The following is a 16,737-nucleotide window of genomic DNA, read 5'->3' on the forward strand; positions in this document are numbered from 1 at the left end:
GAAATGTGGGAACCTACTGTCTGACTAGCTGAAGAAAAACCCAGTAGGTCCCCCCCCATTCCTGTGTGGCTGCTGAGCAACTCCCATGCCCTGGTGAATGCCAGCCATGGGGAAGGTGTAACTCTTTCACTCGATGCAGCTCATCTCCTAGATGAGCCAGTTCTGCACTTCAGTGGCTCAAGGAACAAATGGATTCCCTTCACAGGAAATACAACTGAGGTGGGCTGGTAAAAGACTAATATTGGGCAGAACTTCATCACTTGGAACTTGTGTGCTTTATTTCTGATCACTTCGTTTTGTGTTTTTCCATTAGAGAACATTAGTGTTTAGTTTAACATTAGTTTAACAAGATTACGCTCTTTTCTCTTCCAAATTTTGGAGACATGGGAAACGCACACATTTAGACACACTAATCCATACCAGGTAAGTGCTTCAGGCAGTCAAGTACCTCCCAGTCAAGCCACCTCCCAGTCAAGTCCTGATTTAAGTCTCTCTTTAAAAGAGAGCATTTAAAGTGCTCACAGCAGTTCTCGAGGTTGCTTTAGAATTTCCTGTAGTGGGTTTTCATATTGCCATTATATTCCCTGTAGTGAGTGTTTCAGTATTCTAGTAAAGCCTTCCATTATTTGGAGTATGCACAGCCTCATCAAGGTGTTCTGGTGTTAAAAATGACTGAGTGAAGCTTCTGAAAATACATGGGATACCCCTTCATATCTAAATCATGTTTGTTTAAGCTTTTCTGTTCTATATGGACTATTCAACCCATTTCACATTAATCTGAAGTAACAGCGACCTAAACTTGCATGAGTGTATTAAGGGCATAAAATCATCTATGACTTTGTCTAAAACTTCATATTAAAAAAGGGATAAAGTGCTGCCTTATATATTCACAAGAAAAAAGGCAAATCTCATTTAACTCCCAGGGTCACTCCACAGATGTACATCAATCACAGCACCATATTTTGCACTAGGTATAAAACTGCCCTTTCAGCCTGTATTGTGACAGGCATTTTGAGATTTCCTCTAGTGTGTTTGCTTTCAGTCTCTTGTGCACAACAAACCATGAAGGAATATTTTTATCTGGGCTTTAATTGTTGAAAACCAGCTTGAATTCAAATAAAAAATAATAATAAAAAAAAGCTACTCTCTTTTTCATCTCACAAAAGAAGAAAATTAAATTCCAACCTATCAAAAAGTGAGAGAATTAAATTTTATTTGAACAATCAGCTGAAGGCTGATATTTTCAAAAGCATTTATGTATCTAAAAATAAGGACTAGCATTTCTGTAAGCTTTTTAAAGGTTTTTAATGTAAAACAATTAATGGAAGTTAATCACTAGCACCTTTTGCTACTTGAATACTTTTGAAAAACTGGTCCATACTGCATTAATGGCTTAAAAATGTACATAGCTATACTTTTGCTCCTGATTAATAAGCACTGATTTCAGTTAAAACATTTGACATCAGAAGATTAACTTTTCATGGTTATGTGGCACCTAAGCATGAACAATTATTTAGAAAGAATAAATTTAAAAGACAAAAACTGAATGAATTCTACTCCACTGTAGCACTTATGTGCACTGAGTAGATTGGATCAGAATTCATCTGACCAGGTATTGCACTGACTTAAGTTTTAAATAAGGATGCTCACTGTGGTGTATTTCTCTTTATGCCAGAAAAAAAAACCCGATCAGAATTACAATTATTCACAACACTGTGAAATCCAAGTAATTGTGAAGTCACGACTGTTAATTTCCAAATATAAGCTTTTCATTATTCACTGGATGTCAATCACATGCCAGGAATTTTTAAATAAGTCCCAATATTGCAAACAGAGAAAACAAGCTTTTTTGGTTTAATGAATAATGATTCAGACACTTTCTTACAGGAGAAGCACCCACACAATTTATCACCACTTTCATCTGTCATCCCACACGCTTGGCTTTTGCTCATATCAACATTTTTCAAAATGAATTAATTATTTTCACTCTAGTTATGATATCAGTTTTGCAATCAGTAAGGCTAGCAAAAAAAAAAAAATCACAGAAGCATCAGGTTGCTGATACAGGAAAACTGTTTGTGCCATTTGTACAAATGTGAATTTTTGAACTCAAAAGTCTACCATTTATCACCTGTCTGAAAACCTTTCAGCACAAGTTATTATGCCATCAGTTTTGTAAGATGGTGAATAATCAATATAGAAATTCATTAAATAGCTACAAGAGAAGAAATTGGATCATGATTTTCAAGTCATTCTCTGATAGTCAGATAGTCTTATAAGTATAAAGCAAAGAGAATAGCACAGAAAAAGTCACCACTCAGTCTTCCTCCCTTGATGATTTCAAGTGATGAGATTCTATCACTGAAGTATAGATAGTATCCTGCAGGAGAAAACACTCAAAACCACCTCCCAAGAAAAGTGTTGCCTCTTGCTTCACAGCTACTATTTAGATGTCCCAATTTAACAGGATCCCAAGACAGCATTCTTTACCAAATGCTAACAACACCAAACCATACTGTCGTATCAGATTGCTAGAGAAAAGATACTGATTTCGAACCCAACATCTGCTGGGGACACTGACAATGGGAACTGTCAGTGTCCCACATAGTGCTAATGTTTGCTGTACACAGGAAAACAGGGTTCAGTAACATTTAAACAAAATTATCCTCTACATACGAAACCTTTATTCAGCAATCCTACCTTAGGGGAGGACTTAGCACCCAGCTCCAGGAACAGCAGATTTGATCCTTCTCATTTCAAGGAGTCTCTGCTGAAAGCTGCTCTTCCAAAGGGACTAACTCAGGCAAGTCTTGTTTATTTGATTACTTTTTATATTAACATGAAAACAGGCACAGATCCTGACAGTCATGTTACTTTGCCAGTATAAAAATATTAAGGAAATAACTATCACATATTGATTCCCTAGATTATATAGGTCAATTATTCTGCTTATAGTTGCTGAATGTGAAAACTGTAATCTCATTCCTATCCCACTGAGGCCAAAGGAAGACTGCAGGAGGGAGTACAGATATATGCAAGAGAGATATATTATACCAGGTCATTGAGACAAACAGAAATAATTAGAGAAAAAAGATTAAAACCTTCTGTCACACATATATGCTATGGGTGTCACATTTTGTCAGCTTTTTCCTATCCCAAGGAGATATCAGCAAGTCTGCTGGAGAGTGGGTGTTCTGTAGAATGAATTAAAGGTGTCTAGAAAAGGCAGTACAGAAATCTAGCAAAAAACTTTATTGAAATATGCTAAAACTAAAAGAGAAGAAACTATGTACAAGTGAGACTGTAGTGGGCGTCACACCCTTCATTCCAAAAACACAATTAACTTTCATTCATATCCTACCAGGAGCAAAATTCTCCTCAATGTTACATATCAGTAGTGGGACAATTATCCATGCTCTCCTCCTCTAGTCTTGAAATAGCTTTAATATTATTACTTGAGAAAGAAGGTATCACTGATTTCTCCCATCTCCCTGCACCTTGTAGTCACTAACCAAGGGCTGGGATATTCACTGGTGTGCTCTGCAGTCTCTTGCATTACAGAAAATGAAGTGACTAACAGAATTAAGTTTGTCAGGAGCCCGTATGCTTGGGGAAAGATTAAGGAATGTAATGAAGCAAGTATGAATTCTTGGGAGGAAGGAATCTGTGGGTTTTAGGCCATCCAATCCAAGCCTGGGCAGATGGGTTACATTGGCAGAAGGCTCAGACATTGCTAATTCACTTAAAGCAGCAGCAAGACGACTGGTCTGCTGGGTAATTAGCACTGAAATTGCCCATGGCACCACAGTCTGTGGCACCCTATAGTCAGGAGGGTTTCAGATTAGTGAGGAGTTTTTTTCCTTTTTAGTTTCTACGTAGGGATGGCTTATGATTTTGCAAACAGGAGTATTTTCATCAAGCCAGGCTCGTACACAAATCCGAGCCGAGCGACGTTGAGGTTTGTGTGCACACCATGGCTCTCAACATGTTACACGGCCAACATGCCACACACGAGCCAGCTATTTACTAGATTGATTTCTAGGGGAACATCAAGCTCTCATTTCTCCTTCTCCCTCCTAGTGTTCCCTGGAAAAGGCTGTTTCTCTTCACGAGAACACTACCACTCTGCACTTCTATAAATAATTCCATGAATGTGATTAGATAAGCCCCCCTTTTCCAGGATGACCCTCCTGCACAGTCCATGGGGTTTCTCACTACCCCATCCATGGATCCCTGCTTTGCTGGCCGATCCTCTGGCCAGCACAAAAAGCCACATTTCTCTGGTCAAGGAGCAAATGGGATTCCCTGTAGAACCTTTACAGCTGCCAAAACATTTGGCAGAATTTAAAGGCACACAAGGCAACACCATCCCTCCCCCTCAGAGAGCACCTCAGCCTGGGGGATGAAATAGCAGCAAATGTTAAAGAAATGGGGAGCACAAATGAGCAGAATGAATCCCTGAGTTCTCAATACTACAGATTTAGTAAAAAGAAGTGGTATGTGAGGCTGTGCTACTACCACTTACAGGATATAAAAGCAGTATCATCACTTTCGGTCAATGATTTGAGAACTGTGGAAATAAAATTAATTCTTCTTTTGGACAAAAAGAATATAGACTAAGTATGTTTTATTGTACAAGGTCAGCTTGACCTTTCTAACAGACTACCATTTGGCAAGCAGTTTTCTTAAGTCCTGATTTGAAGTATTTTACCGTAGTACTGCATAAACTAGAGGTAATCTAATTTGCTCAAGGTTTTCAAGAAGTGCAAAAGTAAAATTCCTGACCAACAGAGAACTCACATTTTGAGTAAGTCTTATAGAATGACAGCTAAATATTTACAATACTGGCAGTATTTTCCAGAACAGTTTAGAGGTTTCATAACTAAAAATAAACACTTAAATGAAAATTTAGTAATCATTACAACAGACTTATTCTATGGGTTTATGTATCCCTAGAATTTGCATTAGGTCCACCAAGGGAACCATGATAATCCTGTTATCTGCAGGCAGCTAATCACAACTGACCAGTAGTAAACACTCCAAATTTAAGATTGAGAACATCAATAAAGCAATTTAGAAGTAACTGTTACGCATACAAGAACATAATAAACAATTGTTACTCTCCAAAAACATATCTCTAGTTGAAGAGTTTACCAGAACAACTGTTAGCCTGTCCTACACTGTATGTATAATGTAGTCAATTACTTTATCAACTTCTCCTTTAATTAAAATTATATTTTTCCTTTCATTTTTGACCTAGTGAAAAATGAGAGCAACGCCATAATTCCCTAGGCAGCCGGATTTTAAGTATTTTCTTTTATATTCCCCATGCGAGTTTTTAAACTCTTGTCTGTAAATCTACAATTTTGTGCATGTAAATCTTGACAGCAGCAAGCAACTTAACACTGCTCTTCACTGCCCTTACAAATATACACTGCACTGGAAACACAGCAATCCCTGGTCAGACTGACAAGGGGCAACACAGACTAGCAGAAGGCTCCTCTGAAGAGAAGTCCAGAAAAGAATACACTAAATGCAATTACAAAAAGAATTATGTGACAGCTTTTTTTCCTCCATGGTTTGTTCTGCTTTACTTAATTAGTTATAACCAGAAATGTTTAGATACTACGCTGAGTAATCTGTTAGGCAATGTTGGTTTGGTATTTGCTGTTTTGTTGGTTTGTAAAGGCAGAACATATCTTTGTCTTATTATTTTATTATTTGCATTATTTTTATTAATTGCAGAATGAAAAGTTGCTTAAAACCTAAGGCATCTAACAGGGAAATCAAATCAAATCCAGAGCACCAAAACCAGCAAATGAGTCACTCACTTTATGCAAGAGATTGTAAAATGTGGTTGCCTGTGATGGCAGGGAGCCGAGTTCAGTGCCCCAGCAGAGCCCTGCCAGTCTTGTTCCTATCTGGGTAACTTCTTGACAGACACAGCAGGTATGGAGTGCAAAAAGACCACCAAACAACTCCCCCCCCAGCCCAAACCAGTAGGTTTCTCTACTTTTCCTGCCAAGAGTAGGCAAACAGCATCTCTGTGCACACATGGATGCTGTTTGCATCGCCTTTGCATTTTAACAAATCCCACGCTGATCGTGACCTAGGCAGTGTATAGAGAGAGAAACTGGAGAACTTTTCACAATAAAAAAATATTTAACACAAAGTAGTAATATATATATATATTCTATGATTGTTTGTCTCCATGACAATTCTAAGATGAACTGTAAACTCTGAATTATTCTAGCTCTTCCTGAAGCAGCAGCATTATTAAGAAACTAAACAGTCCTCCTTAATCTAATTGCACAAGTTAGCAATTCAATTTTACATTTGCTGTTTAGTTGTTCACATTAACCTTTAGACCCCCTTAAATGACTAAACCTGTTTTTTAACTAGGAGCAGCTCAGTACTATGTAAGCACCAATATTACATTTCAGTATTGAAAAGTCAAAAAGATAACAAATGCCTTCTGAATAAAGCTCAATTTTTAACTTTGGAAATAATCTGGCCTTTATTTAAATTTAAATCTGAGATGTATTCACTTCTCATTTGTATGATTTTACTCCATCAGCAGGTTCCAGGATGGATTAGTTTAATTAGCAGAGAAATTAAAATGTCTTAGGCCCCTCCAGATTAAGATACTCTACAATATATGACTTGCAATATTTACTATCAGAGTATCAAACTCCATTATTCAAGATACAGTTCTGTCCTGCCTCAATTTCTCATGTAATAATAGATCAAAACTACCAGCACTGTAATTTTTCAAGAGTTATGAAATTCTCATTATACTCAGTTACTTATTTGTAGTGGTATAAATACACAATCATACCCTTAATCACACCCAAGCAACCAGCAGCAAAGCAAGTGAACCGCATGACTATAAGGACAATTTGCACATAAACATGTATTTATCTTGCATTTATTTATATACCACTTATTTATGTAGCATATATATATATATAAAATCAACAATGCCCCACCATAACTAACATACCCAAGAATATGCAAGATCATATACACAGATTACAAACTGAGTGGACTTGCACTCAAAACTAGAGCTTTCGGTTTCACCAAACAATTTCCTAGGCCAGCTAAATGTTAAATATCTGAAGACAAAAAAAAGTAACACATGCAAAGCAATTCACACTGCACCTCAAATGAAAAAAATAATGCAGTACCTTCTCATCCTCACATAACATTTTGTTCACATGATACTCTTTCAAAAACCAACTTCGAAAAGAATTTGTTGGGAATAACAGCTTCTCATTAAAGCATTTAATATTGGTTGAGATAGAAAACAAACAAATAAAAGAGTATAATCTGTGTCTCTAGAACAAGTGAACAGCCACTAATTCAACAAATTTAATATCAGTTGCACAAGCCAGGGGTTAAAACAATGCAGAATGGGGGAACTCCTCCCCCCATATTTTTATATTCTAACCAGAGATAAAATTCTTAGCAACACGGAAGACTAGGAGATGTGGTACAGCTGAAAAATGCTGCCATTTTTTCATTTTCCTGTAAAATAATTATGGCAAATTATGCTATGCTGTCTACAGTGAATTAAGAAGCAATTATCATTATTTCAAATAAAAATACTCCAAGAATTATGACAAATAAGGCAGTGATAAGGGTAAGGTAATTTTTAATGCAATTCCTTTAGTCAAATACACATTTAAAAACTATTTCAGAAACTTTAAACTCTCAGAAAAGAAACCATACCTGATACTCTTCTGTTGTATCGGTTAACAACTGGAGCTGAAAAAAAAAAAAATAATCAAAATTACACATTTGTGTTGATTATTACAAAGTCATCATCTTGATTAATCATTATTATTTTTACTACACCCATCCTATACAAATCTCCAAAAAAATTAAAACGCTTCAATATAAAGCTTTCATCCATTTATTTGCCAGTCAGTGTTTATTTAACATTAAACCACATATTCCTGAAAGCCATTACATGCTAAGATAGCTGGTAAGAGCCTTGGGGTTCTTTTTTACCTAATTCTGAAAAAAATACACCTTTACAGAGGTTACTCAGTCTTAACCTGCCATCAGTTCCCAGCCTATTTTACTTAGTGTTATTGCACAACATTCCAGCACTTTAGGTTAGCTCTACCTACTTAACATGGATCAAAAGCCAAAGGAACTTACTGCTAATCCCTTCTCTACTCCTACAGAGCACAAGCTGTGTGAGTACCAAGGCAGTGCTCCCATAATAACTCGTCATCTATCCCTGACCAAGGCTGTCTTCCATAAGGGATTTAAATTGAAAAATTCTGAGATGGATAATCCATTGCTCCTTTGTTCGTGCTGTTGGCTGTACAAAGTACTTGAACTTTAGTTTGGGATGAACTTCCTGACTTTCACTGTTCACATACATTTTGACATCAGGCCAAGCTTCAGCAAACAGCATCTTTGCCCCTTTCACTGTAACCAAGTTACTGCCTTCATGAGCTGCTTCAGTCTCAACACAAAAACCAGTTAACCTGTAAAGCTTCACCCAGAACAAAACCACCTTGCATCTACATGAAAACACATAAGTGAGAAAAATAAGAACAAAAATATTATTGTGTATTCTTTTGTAATGACAAAGGAAATCAGAAGAAGCTGGGGTGGGGGGAATAATCAGGGTAACTTCATAGGGTTTTCAGCCAAATCTACCTACAAGGAGACAATGCTTAGCTTCACAAGAAGCTCAGGATTAAAAGCAAGATTATTCTGAATTTTACAATTTAGATCTAGATCTGAACTTCTATAACATGACATAACCCCTATAAAAATAACCCTGATGCAGTGTTTCATACATCAAGCTTGAAGAGGTTCAAAAACACTGAATAATAAACCTGAGAATTCAGGCAACTTTATCTTCAAACCTTTAAGCAATTTTTGACAGCAGCAACCCTTCCTGTAAATAAGGGCAGCATAAATCTCACCTGCCAAAGGACACCAGGGATGTGAGAACTTTCTCTCACCTTAAAGGGAGACAGGCATTGGGAACACAGATCCATTCAGGTTTATTAAACGAACAAACTTGTGCAGTTCCCTGAAATGAAAGTGTTTATATATTTTGCCCTGCTCTTTTCTACGTGGGTCTGTCTACGGTCACCAGTGGTGACACAAAACTGCTTTGGACATCAATGTGCCCTGCAATGGTACATTCTTATCACTAGTTTAGTGAGCCAGTTTCAGTGAGCATTAAAGTTGGTAAATTGGGACCTCCAGAGACAGGAACACTCACCACTTTTGTCCAGAGACACAGCAAAGAGCCTACCAGTTCTCAGGTATTGAAGAACAAGAGGAACAAAGCCAATTAGTTCAGTTTCCACCATCAAGTGATTTTTTACAAGAGAAATACTCGATTCAAAACAGAATTTGATGTTTGCTGCACAAGCACCTCATCAAGGTCATAACAGTTTCAAGTAAATGTTTAACTCCTCTCATACATGGATTCAGATACTGTTAATCAACACCGTTAGTAAGTAAAAACATTGTTTCACACTCTATCTGCCACATGCAGAGTTTCTTCCCTACTTCATGATTCCTACACCCATTTCTTACTCACGTTTAACATTTTAGTGTCTTTAAGCAGAATTAATATACTACGGAAAACTCTGACGTATTTTGGGTAACAGAAAAAAATCCACTTTTCAAAGACTATGTCTTCTTTTAGAATCTTGATTATTTTATCCCATAGCAGGGTTCAGTGTCATCAAAACTGCATCAAGTTTTCCAGTGTTAAAAATGAGAAACACATAACCTTTTAAGGACAGTTAAGAGAGCACTATTATTCTGCCTCCACAAAGCTTTTAAGATTAAAATGATAGTTTGCATTTCTTACACCAGTGACAGTTTTAACATGTATAAAATTCCAGGTTCACTTTTATATGTTGTCAGAAGATGACTATTTTTTTGCTAAAGAGAAAATCTGACATTTCCTACTAGAGAAGATTAGGGTTGGTTTTTTTTTTTCCTTCTGGCATACCAATGAAAAGCTCTCTTTGCTTATGACTATTTTCAGTATTGCAGTCACTATAGCCACTCCTCTGGCATCCTTGTGTTTTATCACTAGAAGTACATGGAGAAAAGCTTGGAATCAAGGACTGCTAAGAGAACAGCTCCTGAAGGTCCCACATACATCTACATTAGTCTGTGGACAGATTCCAAAAAACTAGATGGGACGGAAGGGAATAATACATTTACAGTAAACACAGCCTATCTCTTAGATTGAGCTCTAAAGGGCATCTAATTTAAAGCAATAATGAGGGACACACCAATAACAACCTCTTAGACCAGCACAGCCACCAGAGCAACCTCTGCCTACACGGTGATGGGAATCCTGAGAATCCAGCACATCAACCTGGTACCACTCACCAGACCTGGGATCTACAAAAACAAGATGGAATTGCTTTGAAACAGGAAACATTTCATTTTTTGTACCTCCAGTTAGAACTGGAACTGAATTCCCTCCCTGCACACCAGTGGGACACGGCTCAGGTTGAACAATGGGCCATGTCTCTGGTAATAACATGGCTGTTATTATACGTTAATTGCAGAGACTATAATGAGATTAAAAGATTTTACTGTGAGATGATTGCATTGTAAGCTCTCCGTTATGTCAGAACCTCAGGTGCAGCAATATTCAAGTCCAAAATGTCTCATACCTTTGGCACAGTTCCTGCTTTTACTTGGCTCATGGGAACCAAGACACAGTAATTGGGTAAACACAACAAAAACTGAGTTAAATTAAACCATTGTACCAGAAGAGAGTAAAACGGCCCAATTTCCTCTCTGGCAGCCAAAAGCAAGTGACTCTGGCAGTGGAAAGGCAGATCAAGCTGTGCATTCCACAGTTTTGCCAGAACTGACTCAGGGCAGTGATCCTACTCCACTGTTCAAGAAAAATGAGAAATGTCTGCTGAACATATCTGTGTTCTCTACACTGTCCTGAGGCACAGACTGAATTAAGCACTAGGTAGGAACACTTAACGGGCTGTTTCAGATTAAAAAACCTGTCTTCCTCAAAGCAAAGGTATGTCATTACATTTATTTAATAAAAAATTATTTGAATAATTTGCATAAATAAACCAGTACAGTACATTTCATTACTTAAATTCACAAATGTACCTTACATCAAAGAGCAGTACTGCTACAGAGCTGTACTATTACTCATTAGTGCCTCCATTCCATTGGCTTCTCTCACTTGAAATATTAGGAATGTATATTTCTGAATCACAGAATGGGATTTTAAATTTTTTTTTTAAATACTTTCAAAAAGTAACAAAGTAGGAATTTCTTCAGTATTTTTCAGTTTGCTTGGGCATTGAGATTTACTTTGAAGTACCTGATGCTGGAATTTGGCTCACTAAGCTTAAACTTACAAGAGTTCTGATTATGCCTACAGGTAGGTGTAAAACTCAGCCTCACAGGTGAAAAATGGACACAGATATTACCTTTTTTTACACCTGCTTTCAAACCAAACCAACAATTAAAGTGTTTAAGGCAAACAAGTGACAGTAAAATCATTCTTTGCGGTCAGACCTAAAAGCATGCTTTTCCTACAGTGCGTGGGCTCCCTTCTCTGACAGTGACTTTGAAAAGTGACTAGTGAAAAAAAACACCATCAGGCTTTTTCCAATGTACACTACTACCATCACAGGGAAAGCTGCTTCTCCACACTACTCATAAGCCTGAAACGAACAGAAGTACAACCATCATTCTCCCAGCTACTGCTATGCTCTTCTTACCTGTCCAAAGAACTTTAAATTCCTACAGAAAGGACAAATGAAACTCAAAAGATCAGTTCAGGGTCACAGGAAAAACACTCAGGGTCAAAGGAATGACTGGCATTCCAGGCACAATGTTACAGTATTAGAAGCATTGGATACCTTGAAAACATCCTCCTCCTCCACAAGCCCTTTTAGGAGCCGTGAACACTCCTAATTACAACTGGGGTAAAAAAAATCCCCACATGCTCATGTTTCTGATACTGGACACAATTTATAGCAGCAGACTAAGTTAAGCTATTGTGCACACAAGTATGTAAAATAGATCTTTTGTGTAACTCTAATCAACTCAACAATTTTTTGATGGTTTCCTGATGAAGGATGGAGTAAAGCTTATAGTAGGTGCCTAAACTTTGTAGTATAGTACTCAGAGTACAAAGAACATACACACAAAACATCAGCTTTATTAAAACAAAGTAACAAATCAGTGATTTTCAGAGTACTTTCCCATCAAATCATGGCACAAAATCATCCCATGTGAGGAGAGGCAAAAAGAGAAACAGAATGTAAACTGTTCTAATATAACAAGTCAATTAAGATTATCCAAACAACGAGTTGACACTATAAACCATTAAAGCTGAAATACCAGAAGCAGAGTGGAGTATAAATCTGAGGCGTGACTGTCTCTGTGGAATGTTATATCAAGTTACGATAAGGAAGTGCCAGACTACAGCTGTCAAACTGTTTTTCTACACACCAAGATGTTAATGGACGTACATAGATAGGAACCATCACAACTCTGAGAAAACTTGTAGGTTCAACTATCAACTTCTTATGAATCCTGGCAATTAAAAAGTAATTCTATAGCAGAAACAAGACTTTCATCATCAGATACACCATCATACTTTAATGAATACCAATCTGAACCTTTCCCTTCGACAAGTAAGTAAAATAACGGGGTTCCCTGTGAATATTTCTAATATAATAGTTGTGTATTCATGATTTCCTTCAGGATGCCTTTGCTGGACAGTGGCAGATTCCACTTCCCTTCCACATCTCTGCTTGATAAGGTGGGGAGCGTGACTGGGGCTACAAACTACTACAATTTTTCCAGAGGCAGCTCTGGAACCCAACAGCCCACATCAAGTTTTCTTCCAGAAAGGCAAAACAGATAGAAACAGAACAGGGTTTTACAGGCACCCTTTTTTTTTTTCCCTTCTATTCCTCTGCTCACCCACCCCCACCAGAAGAGCATGGAAACTTAGAACCTAGTTAGAGACAGGCAGGAGAGACCCTGATGGTGTCAGCTGAAGCATGCCAGATATTTGGAGGAAGACAAAAGGTCAGGGAACACTAAGGAAGAAGTGAGTTTTCAGAGGGAGTATGGAAAATTAAAAAAAAAAAAAATAAAAGGCAGAAAAATGGAAACCATGGTCCCTGATTGTCTGGGTACACACACACTTTGCTTTTCTGTAAGAGACTTTCACATCTATTGAGTTGGAAAACAACAACAAAAATTACATTACTATTAAACACTGTTTTCCTCTCTGCTGCAGAACAAGTAATAAAAGCACAGATACCTTTTTATTTCCTAGTATTGAAAAACAGCTGTCATCAGTAGCAAGAGATAACAAAATATAAAAACAAAGTAGCAAAACATCCCGTCTCCAATTTAATTGATTTTTTTAAATTTGGATTTAAAAATCACTGAAGAAACATTCATCTTAAAAGAGCCCCTGACCCTTGCTTTCAAAGTTTTTTAGAACCCCTCTAGTAGAAAGAATGCAGTAACTTCTGAAGGGAAAAGTTGAGTCAATCAGCAAGGCCCTTAAGTCGGTGAAAGATGTTTTATGAAGTTAAAGTTCTTGTGCTATTTTGGGTTGGCTCTTTTTTGGTTTTTAAATACAGAAGAAAAATTCATAGGCATTCTGGAATGGACAGACTTTAAACAGCTGACAAATTCAAGAAAGAAATCTTTACCTGAATAACTGAAAGGAATTTGGGTGAACCTCTGGTTATAACGGCATTTCTTGACTAAGATTTTAAGAGTTTTGTTTGTTTGTTTTTAAATTAGAGATACTTCAGAAAAATGTATCCCTATTTCAATATTCTCTTTCCATAACTGAATTTGAACAGTCCTGCATGGTACTATTTTGATTACGTTTCTCAGCAGATATTAATTTACACAAAAAAGGACCATGACCCTTCTATGCAACGAACTCTGCTCTCAGAATTCAGGAGTTAATACAGCCTGACTGAAGCCTAAGTACAGGAGAACAAATACCTATCAAGCAGCACTCTGTATTATCTGACATTGCAATGGTATGACCCACAGCCCTTTCCTATTTCTTGCTGACATCTCAGATTAAGCCAAACACAGCACTTTTTTTTTTGTGTGTGTTCATTTTTTATGAGAGTAATCTATATTATGAAGATCAAAGAGATAGCAACAAGGCATGCACTTGCTTTACAGACATGAAATTAGAAAAACTCCCCATGCTGAGGTACAATCTCAGCTGAAAGGACACATTTCACAGTGATTAAAGATATAACCGTATGCTGATACTACAACAGAGATTGTCAGAGACTGAAATGAAAGACCTGGGAATGTTTTCAAGTTTTAGAAAGACAAAATTATACACTGCACAGAGTAGGAAGGATGCTGCAGAGAACCAGGAGAGTAAAGAAGCAGCTGACAAATCTTCAAAGCATTGTCACAGGAGGCAAGACTCTGAAGGGTACAACAAAGCAAATGAAAAATGGAAATTTGTTTGGGCTTTAGGTGCAAGCTTAAAGAGGAAGGCATTTCAGAGATAGGGAACCTAAGCAGACACATTAGTATTATCAGAAAAGTTAAGCTTGCAAGCCCAACATTAAATAGATGATAGAAAGCAAAGATACTGAACATCCTTAAAAGTGACTTTCACAGGGATTGTCTGACAATGAAAAAGCCAGAAAGGGTCAAAGATGAGAATGAGACTACAGAGAAATGGAAACATCACACCAAGGAGAAATAACTACAAGTTTGCTTAAAATAAATACTTCTTACAGAAAAAGACTGCATCTTATCTAGGGACCCATAAGGCATTTCCCAATCAGTAAGAAACATGGACAACTCACCCTCAGGTCTAAGTGCAGCGGCAAAGAACAGCCTGTTCCTTTTTCCACGTCTCTTGACTAACTCTTCCCTTCTATCTTACCAGTCCTGCTTTCAAGTGTCACCTCTTTATTTACCAGACTCCTGTCCCACCAGAGATCAGAGATGGATTAGGCAGAAGGATTAATACTTCAGGGTACTTAGGATTTTTGAAATGTAATGAAGACAAATTTTGTCTGAAATCTTTTCCTTACAAACTTTGGAAGAGCTGTTTGAAGCAACATTTGACTCTCACAAGCACAGTTCTTTTAAAGCAATATTTTCCATATTTCAGCTGGCTTTTTACTATAGCTTTTGATTTTCTTTGACCTCTCCATACTTCTTAAAATATCCAACCCTAAAGACTTTTGACCAAATTTTTATCCTTTGACTGGCTTTAAGATGCAAAGTCATTGCTCTATGTTACAAATTAACCACACTTAGACCTCTTTCAGCTTATTTGGAAAGCTAAGTTTCACCAAACATACTTGGAAATCCTGGAGATAATTCCTAAATGAGTCATAAAAACCATCATTTAACTATGTCTAGCACACTACTCTATTTTTATTATTTCCGACTGCACCTCTTGGAAAAAAACTCTTTCCACAAAATAATGAACTGTATACAAGTGAATGCAATGTGAATAAGGCTAAAAAAAAAAATCATATAAACCTCAAGAATTTTTTTAACATATCATTACTATTAAATTTGCATTCTATCGTAGCACAGAGCCACTGCTAAGTACAAGGTACATAAGTCACTGCCCCAAAGAGCACAGTCTCAGTCACACCTGACTTGCCACTGAAATCAGTCAAAGAGGACTTGTTTTTCCCTTTTCAGAAGCCTAATTAAAAGTCCCACCATTACTCTGAACATCTGAATGCATTAAACATCACTGTGAAAACTAATGACAGCAACAACAGAAGACCTCTCACAACAGGTAGGGCAGATTCAGGAGGTAATTCCTACACTTCTCCCTAAGGGAGATGGTCCCCCCATCTGCACTCTGGGACACCACCATCAAAACCAGTCCTCCCCCAAACCTCATGGGCAACTCTGCTCTCTGTCCCACTGTAGTCTGGATTTTAAAAACACTCCTGAATTAATATTATCCTCAGGAATAGCACACAAGTCAACGTCTCTGAAAGTATGCATGTGTCTCTTGAACACCCTTGCTGAAGGCAGGAACCTCTTCTTTACAGCTAGGCCAGTAAATTTGAGAGAAATATTACCCAGGCAACATAACTACAACAGACAAACATAATCCAAATGTAGATCTGGGGGGAAATCTCCATTGAAGTAATAGGGATGAAGTGGAAAATGCTATCAGTGGCACTGGCTTTAGTGTTTACACAGCCTGAGGTATAAGCAATTGTAAAATGAAGTACGAAAAGGGTGTCACAGCTGCAGTAATAACACGAGTGAGTGAAGCAGTGTACTGGATCCACATATTTCACACCTCCTGTCACTGCCTTTTCTATAACCTCTTCCCCCTGTACCCTCCCCTCACACACCTGCATTCTGCCCCAGAGGAAAACACAACTGCAGCAGCAAAGAGGAAAGTTACAGTTCCCACTCACCTTGAAAGCCTTCTGCTTTCAGTTTCAGTACCACACTTACCCTCTTTATTTTCACAGCTTTTAATCTGTTCCTACTACCAAGGCTTTACTTCATATCTCAAGGACTGCCATGGAAGCATAGTAAATACTTCAGTAATTAATCCATGCACTTTCCCAGCTGGATTGCTGCTGTCTTCTGACAGTCAAGTTTGGGCAGTGCACCACTAATGTTCTTGTCACTCTCTTCATTCCCTGGTTTTGTTCTAACCCTCCTGTGCAGGATGTACTTTTCCTAATACACCTC

The 16,737-nt window shown here is 37.6% G+C and overlaps 1 protein-coding gene across 1 annotated transcript in view; it reads right to left on the minus strand.

Annotated features, from left to right (window-relative positions):
• The window catches only part of PRKAR2A (protein kinase cAMP-dependent type II regulatory subunit alpha), a 59,394-nt gene that overhangs the window by 27,700 nt on the left and 14,957 nt on the right, over positions 1–16,737 (minus strand). The window contains exon 2 of the mRNA XM_064667357.1: positions 7,732–7,767. Coding sequence (XP_064523427.1) covers positions 7,732–7,767 — 36 coding nt within the window. The remainder of the gene's footprint in view (positions 1–7,731; positions 7,768–16,737) is intronic.

This window comes from Pseudopipra pipra, chromosome 11, assembly GCF_036250125.1.
Source record: "Pseudopipra pipra isolate bDixPip1 chromosome 11, bDixPip1.hap1, whole genome shotgun sequence".
NCBI lineage: Eukaryota > Metazoa > Chordata > Aves > Passeriformes > Pipridae > Pseudopipra > Pseudopipra pipra.